Source organism: Panthera onca, chromosome E2 (assembly GCF_046562875.1).
Source record: "Panthera onca isolate mPanOnc1 chromosome E2, mPanOnc1 haplotype 2, whole genome shotgun sequence".
NCBI lineage: Eukaryota > Metazoa > Chordata > Mammalia > Carnivora > Felidae > Panthera > Panthera onca.
In genome coordinates this window covers 3,419,407-3,430,459 of record NC_138353.1, presented here as the reverse complement: position 1 = coordinate 3,430,459, position 11,053 = coordinate 3,419,407, and the positions used below count along the sequence as shown (strand labels likewise).

The following is an 11,053-nucleotide window of genomic DNA, read 5'->3' as shown; positions in this document are numbered from 1 at the left end:
ACCGACCCCCACCTCCTTGGATCCACCCGCTTGTCCTTGCTGTGTTTGGAGCTGAGCTCCATCTCTGTCCTCTGCCTCCAAACCCCGGCTGTAGCTGCCTCTCTCCAGTAAAGCCTTCATTACCATCTTCAAGCATCATTAATACATTTCCCTTACCAGCTCTTTGGTATGGCTCTCTATCCTACCCGTGCAACAAGACAAAGTACTTCTGAGTATAGGACAGATGGTGTGGCATCCCTGCTAGACTGTACCTGGAATCAAATTATAAAAATCCCAATTTACCATGCCACTACCTTCATGATCAGAGATCTGACCCTAGGGTATGAGTTTCATCCTGTGCTCATCTGCTATAGCAAGTGTGTATCTGTATTATTTGCCTCCAACCTGCTGAGCTCCACTCAGCCCTGAGCTTTCATACTCCTTGTTCACTCTGCTTAGAATTCATCTCCCACAAAATTCCCACATCTGGCAGCTCCTTGTCTGCATCTTAGCGGTTGACCTATTCCTCTGAGAAAATGTCCATGCTCACGTCTTGTAAAATTCCCTTCATTCTATTTCTCTCTATCACCCTATCTTCATATTTTGATGTCACTTGTTTCTGTTTATGTGTGAAATGTCTGCTTCTCCCATACCATGTATGTGTACCCAAAATTGAACATAAACCCCAAGTGGGCAGGTTTCTTACCCACCTTTATAGTGGTCCCTTCATTTCTAAAATTGTTCCCAGCACCCAGCGGGAGCTTCTACTTGAATAGACAAAGGCCCAAAGCCAGTTAATATGGTGGGTGACGGCATATTTGTTTTACAACTGGAAATTCGGGCGTAAGGGACTTTGACTACAGAATGGTCTCGACTTTGAAAGCATCTTAACAGAGGCTCACCAGGCAGTTGAGTGGTACCCCTTCTCAATATACTATTGCTTAAAAAGAGTGATCTCCTGGCTTCAAGAGACATGTATTTGAAATTCTATTCATTGAACAGTTTGAGCATTTGAGCCAAGGGTCCTAGAGAGCTAAAGTCGGTAGTTCTCATTAGTTCATTTGTCCACCAAATTTAATAAAACTAACAGGTGATCTGCTAAGTCCAGAAGACCCATCAGCATGGGCTTCCTACCTACCCTCAGGGATTTGCACACTCTCAAAAGGGTCTCAGGTTCTAAAAACGTGAACCACTGTATCCAGCCAAAAACTAAGGGAGTTTCGTGTGAATTTGGCCTTTTGGGGAGTTTTTTCTTTTCTTTTTTTCTTTTTTCAACGTTTTTTGTTTTTTTTGGGGGCGGGGACAGAGAGAGACATAGCATGAACGGGGGAGGGGCAGAGAGAGAGGGAGACACAGAATCGGAAACAGGCTCCAGGCTCCGAGCCATCAGCCCAGAGCCTGACGCGGGGCTCAAACTCACGGACCGCGAGATCGTGACCTGGCTGAAGTCGGACGCTTAACCGACTGCGCCACCCAGGCGCCCCTGGGGAGTTTTTTCTTAAAGCAGCAGTTGGGCAGTGAGAATTGCCCAGTCCCAACACAGAGGCAACTGGTGTTTGAGAGAGGAGTGCCAATTTTCTCTCTTTCATTTCCTCCCTTGATTCTTCTTTAATGCCCAAAGCTCGGATCTCTCACATAGGACAAGATGGTACCTGCTGCACAGCTGGGTTTCAACCTGCAGCCCCTTCTGGAACAGCTCAGCCAGGATGAGCTGAACAAGTTCAAGTCTCTGTTGAGGCCCCTTTCCCTGCAAGATGAGTTACAGCACATCCCTCCGACAGAGGTAGAGGAAGCCGATGGGAAGCAGCTGGCAGAAATTCTCACCAACCGCTGCCCCAGCCATTGGGTAGAGATGGTGACCATCCAAGTCTTTGACAAGATGAACCGAACAGATCTGTCTGAGAAAGCAAAGGATGAGCTCAGGGGTAAGTAGAAATGAGCCCACACTGTGTCATAGGAGGAAAGAGTAGTAGCCTCTAAGGTTTCAGATGCACAAGAGTAACACTGAGCTTTGGAGAGGCTACCTGCCCTGAACCCAAATGCTAGACCTTCATTAAGTCTGGTGGTATCTTTCAGCTCTTTTCCAAGTCTTTTCCAGCTCTTTCCACTCTGCCCAAGTATTGTATACCTCCCCTGGCCTCCTCCCTCTGTATCCGCTCTGTCCAAAGCTGTTCCTTAGAGAATATATTCATGATCCCATTCTTCCATACCTCCTCCAAGATGTTAAATTATCGTACACACTCTGTTTCACTTTCAGTTCCCACTTATGGTGTTTGCTTCCATAGACTCTGATGCACACTCAATATGCAAACCCCTACCTTCCCCTTGACTAGCAGCACTAACAACGTGTGGGGCTAGGAACCTCCTTTGAGGTATTTGGCAACATCCCTGGGGCCCCGGTGCTGGCATCCCAACACCTCTGCCCGTTAGATGCCAGCAGCATACTCCCCTCATGTGTGACAACCGAAAAGGTCTCTAGACACTGGCAAATGTCCCCTGAGTGGAGAACTGTGTTTTAGGTTAGCGGCTGTCAACTTTCACTGTTAGGGGCAATGTCCTCAGGAGCTTTAAATACGCTGATGTCCAGAACCTACCACCGGAGATCATTATTTAGCGAAGTGATCTGTGTCTCCCCCACCCAGGTGTCAGGTTCTTAACTGCTTCCCAGGTGATACCTGTGTGCACCCAAGGTTTTATAATATCATCCAGGGCTCTGACACCTAACAGAGCTGCCACATGTGGTTACACACTTGAGGTGTGGCTGGTTCAATTCAGGTGTGCTGCAAGGATAAAATACACACGGGCTTTTAACTGCACAGTTTTACGTACTATCTCATGAACAACTCTTATACCGACTACACATCTAAGTGTTAGTATTTTACATAGAGCTACATTTAAAAAGTATGAAAATCAGCTGTACCTCTTCACAGCTTTCATAAAGTGGTTCCTAGAAAGATACGAAATCACATACTTTTGTGACAGGTGTTACATTTGTCTTGGAGACCACTGTGCTCTAGAGGACATTTTCTCTCTTGCTCTTCGGCAAGGGTATTCAAAATCATTTTCCTATCCTACGATTTTATTTTTCTTAAAAAAAAAAAAAAGGCCAGTTTTATTCCATCCAGGGATCCATTTTTAGCTTTAATGTTCCCTATCTTCAAATAGATAGGCAAGGGTTTTCATCCCTAGCTGGCCTCTGAAGATGATGAATTTAGAAATAACTGGAAGAAACTCAGAGTTGGATACCTATAAGGGTTTGGCTCTGAAAAGTGCAGTTTCTCCCTCCTTTCCTAGAAGTAGCTTTGAAGTCTTTTCTGGGAAATAAGCCTCCATCATTAAGTAACTTACCTCATTTACAGTCGTGTGTGTGTGTGTGTGTGTGTGTGTGTGTGTGTGTGTGTGAGAGAGAGAGAGAGAGAGAGAGAGAGAGAGAGAGAGAGAGAGAGAGAGATTTTGGAATTCAGGAGCTTGTCTTAAATAGACAAAATGTGGTGCTGTGCACTAAGGATGCAAAGAAAGCCAAGCCCTCATCTCTGCTGCCATCCAGGTGGGTGAAGAGTTAAGACACAGGGAAAGGAGCTCAAAAAGGCAGTATTTACAGTAGAAATGAGTAAATACACACAGATGCTGGAAAGAGTGAGCTTTGCCTTGGAATCTGGACTGTCTGGATTTTAGACAGACCTACAGCAAGCGTTGGCCAACCTTGGCTCACAAACCAAATCTGGCCCACCATGTGCTTTTGTGCATCTTACATGCTAAGAACAAATTGTGTGTGTGTGGAGGGGGGAGGGATCAAAGACTATTTTCCAGCCTATGAAAACCATGTGAAATTCAAACATCAGTATTCATAAACCAAGTGTGCTTTGCACATGGCGTACTCATTTGCTCATACGTTATCTGTGACGGCATTTGCCTCACAAGGGCAGAGGTAGAGAGAGGTGGCCTGAAAAGCAGGAAATATTTACTGTCTGGTCCTTTGCAGTAGCAAAAAAAAAAAAAAAAAAAAAAAATCTGCTAACCCTGGCCAAAAGGATTTTTGAGTTTGTGATTTTCAACATTCTCTTCTCTTGACATCATCAATCACCAGTACCTTTAACAACATGACCTGGGCTCAAGCCAACAGTAAACCAGAGGCTGGTTTGAAAAGCAAAGGTACAACTATTGATACTCCAGCCAGTTGCCTCCTGGGTATTTCTGCAAGACTCTCCTAGACTCCCCTCTTCATTTATCCAGTGTTGAGTTTGAAGTATTTCCTCTCCCTTCGTGACCCCCCCCCCCTGTTCCTATAGCCCCTCCCAGGTCACTGAAGCTTTAACCACCTTATTAGAAACCCGGGAATTAACGCATAGAAGGTTTTTGATGCCCTCAGGAAGAAGTAATGGTGTATACGTGCCCATTTCTCTCACTGTGTGAACTTGACTGGTGACACCTAGGACAAATCCACCATGATGACTGCTCTGTGACCTGCAGTCTTCTTGAGCCCAGCCCCCCGCCCCCCATGTCCACGGTCTTTCCTTTTGTTTAACCACACCCTTAAGTACACCCTCAGTGCATAATGTCCTTGATCTGCTCTGGAGATAGGACTGTGGAACACATCTATTGTCCTTCTCCTCGCCACATGTACTCCCAGCCTCTAGAGCTATAAAAGCAGGGTTCCAAAGATCTTGTCTTGTGGATGCTCTCGACATGCTTCTTAATAAGCCATTTCTTGTCAACTGGACTTGTCAGCCTTTTTCTTCAGTCTTAGGGCTCCTTCTGCCTTTGGAGGTTATTCTGCATACACCTCCCTGACATGGAACACACACTGTGTGTTCTGAACTGCATAGGAACCCACTTGCCACAGAGGCATGTAACCCTGACATCATGGCTTGGCACACTTTGATTTTATCTCCAGTATCACGTTAACATCCTGTTCATGTAATCCGGGCTTAACTATTGAAACCCAGTTGTCAAACATGACCCTTCTTAAAGTCCCACTCTCTTCCCCGGGTGGAAGTTGCAATGCTACATAGTGACAAGCCTACAAATGCCCCCCTTTTTTTCTCAGGGATCACCAGGACTCCGGAACCAAAATGTGCAAACCTGGAAGAGACACAACAGTGTTCAGGAGAAGAGGAGCCAGGTTGGTCATAGAACACTCAATGTTGGAGCCAGCTGAGTGACCTCTCCTCTCCCTCCCCCCACCCACCCTGACTGGACTCTCCATCTCTCTCCAACCTCATTTCCCTCCACTATTTATAATCCCTAAATGTCTCTCAGAAAATACCTTCTTCCCTTCCTTAAGAACAAAGCGGGAGGGGCGCCTGGGTGGCTTGGTCGGTTGAGCGTCCGACTTCGGCTCAGGTCATGATCTCACGGTCCGTGAGTTCGAGCCCCGCGTCGGGCTCTGTGCTGACAGCTCAGAGCCTGGAGCCTGCTTCAGATTCTGTGTCTCCCTCTCTCTCTGCCCCTCCCCTGTTCATGCTCTGTCTCTCTCTGTCTCAAAAATAAATAAACGTTAAAAAAAAAATTTTTTTTTTAAAAAAAGAACAAAGCGGGGAAATGAACATTGGAAAGAATTGGAATTTCTTTAGTTCACAGAAAAGGAGTGTATTGTATAGAGTTTTTCCATAATTTTTTTTCAGTTTCAGATGCTCAGACTTTAGTAATATCAAACTCCCAGATGAGAAAATTAAGACCTGCCAGAGGTAGGTGTCTTGCCTCAACCAGTGCTGTGGTCAGTTTAACATCAGTCAATTTCTTAAGTTGGCCTGATGGTATTTTTTTAAATGGCCTTAGTGAAGTAGAATTTAGGTATCATAAATGTTATGTAGCCTAAAGTTTAATGTACTACTAATGATTTTGTGTAAATGTGGACTTTCGCAACCATGGCCGCTCTCCAATTTTACAACATTTACATCACCCCCTAAAGTCCCCTCGTGTCCACATGTAGTCACTCTCTGGTCTCTGTCGCCCAGTTCCCAGCAACTGTTACTTTCTGTGTCTCTAGCATTGCCTCTTCTGGACATATGTGGTCTTTGTGTCTCTCTTTCATCACTTAGCATAATCTTTTTGAGGTCCGTCCATATTGTTGGATATATCGTGAACTCATCCATATTTATTACAGAATAATATTCCATTGTATGGATGAGTCACACTCACATTGCCCATTCATGGACAGATGGATGCTTGAATTTTTTCCACTTTTTAAAAATATATTTAAAAAAAATTTTTAATGTTTATTTATTTCTGAGACAGAGTGTGAACAGAGGAGGGGCAGAGAGAGAGGGAGACAGAATCCAAAGCAGACTCCAGGCTCTGAGCTGTCCGCACAGAGCCAGACGTGGGGTCCGAACTCACCGGCCCCAAGATCATGACCTGAACTGAAGTTGATCGATCAACCGACTGAGCCACCCAGGCGCCCCGAATTTTTTCTACTTGACTGCCTTGCATGATGCTGCCAAGAACCTTCATGTGCTGGTCTTGATGTACACAGAGTTTACTTTTAGCTCGGGCAGATACTTAGGAATTGTCTGGCATTCCACACAGGCATAACACTACTGGTTTACCCAGATACTCGAGCAGCTATAATGGGTTGGGCTGTATGGTGAAGGTCTATCCCGTGATATCCTGGTGCATGTTCTAGTCCGGTGGGGAGAGATAAGTAGTTTCCATGGATCACACTGAGTTTTGAATGAGCAAATAGAACAAACATTTCTTGTTCCGGGTGTCTCATCCGGGAGTTTGATGTTACTAAAGAGGGCTGTCACTTGGTTTAATTTTTTTTTAATATAAGTTATTGTCAAATTGGTTTCCATACAACACCCAGTGTTCATCCCAACAAGTGCCCTCCTCAATGCCGGGCACCTACTTTCCCCTCTCCCCCACCCCCCATCAACCCTCAGTCCGTTCTCCGTATCCAAGAGTCTCTTATGGTTTAGAATGTCATTTGCTCTAGTCACCTCTTTAAGCCCAGCTGTCATACCTCCCAGCACATCATATGAACAAAAAACTTAGAATGTGAACTCCTTGCAACCTCGTATCTCTGGAAAAAAAAAAAAAAAAAAAAGCAGTTCACCTGTTTTTACATCAAGCTCCATTTAATTTGTATTTTGCAGCACTTGCACAAGTGCAGGGAGAAGATGTCACAGACCCAGAAGAAGTGAAGGAAGATTCGAAAGGAGAGGAGCCAGGTCTGTATCCTGTCTTCCTGGATGAGCCTGGTGCTATTCGTAACTTCTCTAGTTTTCCTTTCCTACTTAACACACACAGTATTTTTTTTTTCCCCTAATGAATAACCAGCTATGTCCTTCCTATCCCCTACCTCCTATCATCGAAGGTAAACAGGATGAATATAGAAGTATATTGGAAGAGGAGGTCTGGCAAAGCAGGAAGAAGAACTTTTGGCCAGAAGCCAGTGAAAACATCCACATGGTCACCCAGAGATACGAGACACTGGTCCCATCCTGTAATGCTAAAATGCTTGCAGGGCCATTCGCACAGACGGTGGTGCTTCATGGTGCCGCGGGCGTCGGGAAGACCACGCTGGCCAAGAAGTGCATGCTGGACTGGACGCAGGCCGGCCAGGCCCGCGCCCGCCCCACCGCCCTCTACCTCAGCTGCAAGGCGCTCAGCCGCAGGGGGCCGTGCACCTTGGCGGAGCTGCTGGCCGACAGCGCCCCGGGCCCGCGCCGGGCCCTTCCGCGGCTGCTCGCGCGGGCGCGGACGCTCCTGCTGGTCATCGACGCTTTCGAGGAGCTGCGCGTGCCCGCCGCGGCGCTGGCGCGCGACCTGGGCGGCGACTGGGGCGCGCGGCGGCCGGCGCCCGTGCTCCTGGGGGGCCTGCTCAAGAGGAAGCTGCTCCCCGCGGCCACGCTCCTGGTGACCACGCGGCCCGAGGCCCTGGGGGAGCTGCGGCTGGTGGTGGAGCAGCCGCTCCTGGTGGAGGTCGAGGGGCTCTCGGAGCCGGAGCGCAGGGCGTATCTGCGGCGACAGCTGGGAGGCGAGGCTCAGGCGCGGCGCGCTTGGCAGCTGATGAGAAGCAACGCGGCGCTGCTCCGCCTGGGCTCGGCGCCCGCCGTGTGCTGGATGCTGGGCGCCTGCCTGCGGCTGCCCGCGGACGAGGGCGACGACCCGGGCCGCACGTGCCGCACCGCCACGTCGCTGCTGCTGCGCTTCCTGTGCAGCCGGTTCGCGCCCGCGCCGGGCAGCTGCCCGCGCCCGCGCCCCCGGGCCCCGCTGCGCGCCCTGTGCCTCCTGGCGGCCGAGGGCGTGTGGGCGCAGACCTCGCTGTTTGAGCCCCGGGACCTGCGCAGACTGGGCGTGCGCGAGGCCGACCTGCGCCCCTTCGTGGACCGGAGCCTCCTGCAGGAGAGCGGCGAGTGCGCGGGCTGCTACCGCTTCCTGCACCTGAGCCTGCAGCACCTCCTGGCGGCCGCGCTCTACGTCCTGGGCGGCGGCGAGGGCGGCCCCGGCTGGAGCGCTCGCGGGGTGCGGAGGGTGCTCTGCAAGGAGGAAGGGCGGCGGAACCCCCACCTGGCCCACGTGGGGCGCTTCTTGTTCGGCCTCGCCAACGAAGACAGGGTCAGGGAGCTGGGGGCCGCCTTCGGCTGCCCGGTGTCCACGGAGCTCAAGCGCGAGCTGTTGGCGTGCACCGTGAGGTCCCCCGAGAACGGCCCCTTCTCCTCGGTGACGGACACGAGGGAGACCTTGTGCCGTCTCTACGAATCGCAGGATGAACCGCTGGTGAAGGAAGCCGTGGCCCAGGTCACGGAAGTGTCCCTGCACTTGAAAGACCCCACGGACCTCGCGCACGCGTCCTTCTGCCTCAAGCATTGCGAACGGCTGCAGAAGCTGTGTCTGCGGGTGGAAAAGGGCGTGTTCCTGGACGACGACACCGCGTCGGGGTCCGAGGCCCGGGCTGCCGGGTAAGGAGCCTCACGGTTCACTTTGTTAATTGCCCCCTCCCTCAGCCTCCCACCCTGCGGCACCCGGAACCAGGCCGACTTCCCGCTCCGTGTGGCTGAGGGTCAGAACGGGCTTCTGGCCAGAATTTCTCCTGCCAGCTTGCCACTCAAGGTGGGAAGCGCTATATTCATACTAGGAATGGGTTCATTGGAACCAGATAGTGTTTTGAGACCTGTCTCCTTTTTCCCTTAGCTGAGCAATTTTTGCAAACGGCCCAGCCTGTCTCAGTTCACATGTGGGCTGTATAGGTTTCCCATTTCTGGGCGATTGTCCCATTTGGCATGATGGGTAGAAAAGCATTAAAGATGTGAAGTCAGAGGTTGAATCAACTAGGGGTGGGAAGGCTCCATGCCACCATGATGGAAGGGGAGTCCTTCCACAGGCGCCTTGCCCAACAGGACAGAGACCGTGAGGGTGGCCCCAGACGGTTGTGATGCGTTGTTATTCTTGATGTAGGCTCGAGTAACATCCACGGAGCTCCTACAGAGTTTCCAAACGCTGCTGCTCACCCGGTGCCCGTGGGTGCCGTGTAATCTTCCGTGTCGAGATGAAGATATTGGTTTTCAGAAAAGGGTGCTTGAGTGGGATTAGACTCAAGTCCGTTGGCTCGTGAAGTCCTACAGTCACAATCCATGATCACTGCTCATGGTCCTGTATAGGGCCCCCCAAGATACTGATGTTTATCTTATCCACTCACCTCTTCCTAACCTCTAAGTTGTCCTCCAAAATCAGTATCTGAAACCCTCATGCACATTCATGGGGCCAGAATAAAATGCCCTCATTGATTTCCTGGGGGAGGTGTCTATTTTCCACATGAAACTGAGTCACTGCCAGGGGAGCATTAGGAGCACAACAGGTTGGCATGAACATCTCTCCACCTCCCAGAACATCAGCAGTCCACAGACCATATCCCTTCATCCATATTCTGATTTTGTTTCTTCTCTCATCCAAGTGTTTGGACAGGCCCACATGCTGGTTTATTTAAGTCCTTCCTCTGCAGGAGAGTCCTCCAAGAAATGCTTTGGATGAAAACAAAATTGCATGAATAACCTCCTGTCTCTATCCCATCCAAGATCCCAAGTCAAAATAGGCTCTATTTTCCCGTTTGTTTGCTTGTTTGTTTGTTTCTTTTTTTTTTTTAGAGTATCAGAGCTTTTATTTTATTTTATTTAAATATAATTTATTGTCAAGTTAGCTAACAGACAATGTATACAATGTGCTCTTGGCCTTGGGAGTACATTCCCATGATTGCTCACTATATACAACACCCAGTGCTCATCCCAACAAGTACCCTCCTCAGTGTCGGTCGCCCATTTTCCCCTGTCCCCCATCAACCCTCAGTTTGTCCTCTGTATTTAAGAGTCTCTTATGGGTTGCCTCCTTCTCTGTTTGAAACTATTTTTTTCCCTTCCCTTTCCCTATGGTCTTCTGTTAAATTTCTCAAGACCCATATGTGAGTGAAAACATATGATATCTGTCTTTCTCTGATGGACTTATTTCACTCAGCGTAATACCCCCCAGTTCCATCCATGTTGCTGCAAACGGCATGATTTCATTCTTTGTCCTTGCCAAGTAGTATTCCATTGTATATATAAGCCACATCTTATTTATCCATTCATCCGTTAATGGACATTTAGGCTCTTTCCATAATTTGGCTATTGTTGAAAGTGCTGCTGTAAACGTTGGGGTACAAGTGCCCCTACGCATCAGCACTCCTGTATCCTTTGGATAAATTCCTAGTAGTGCTACTGCTGGGTCGTAAGGTAGTTCTAGTTTTAATTTTTTTGAGGAACCTCCACCTTTTTGTTTCTTTTTAACCTTGGTTTGGCTAAAACCAGCAATGGCACCAGTGTTAAGCGGCATTTCATTAACCACAGTCCGGCTGCTTGGTTCTCAGAGCTCCCATCGCAGAAAAGGCAGCATGGATGTCTTTAGGTTTAATTATGACCATTCTGGTCTGTAATGCAAACTCCTGCTTTTCATGAAAGTTCCTTTCACATGCTGTTTGCCACTTTCCCTTCTGTGCTGCCCCATCACAGCAACCCCATAGCATTGCATTGCTGGTTTGCAACCCGCAGAATGGTTAAGTCACAACACACCTTCTAATCAAATCACTTTCTCTACTTAG

General features: G+C 48.9%; 1 protein-coding gene across 1 annotated transcript in view; it reads left to right on the top strand.

Moving 5' to 3' along the window:
- Positions 1-1,624: 1,624 nt before the first annotated feature.
- Positions 1,625-11,053, top strand: part of NLRP2 (NLR family pyrin domain containing 2) — a 31,243-nt gene continuing 21,814 nt past the window's right edge. Inside the window, exons 1-3 of the mRNA XM_078439233.2 lie at positions 1,625-1,904; positions 5,037-5,101; positions 7,231-8,885. Coding sequence (XP_078295359.2) covers positions 1,625-1,904; positions 5,037-5,101; positions 7,231-8,885 — 2,000 coding nt within the window. The remainder of the gene's footprint in view (positions 1,905-5,036; positions 5,102-7,230; positions 8,886-11,053) is intronic.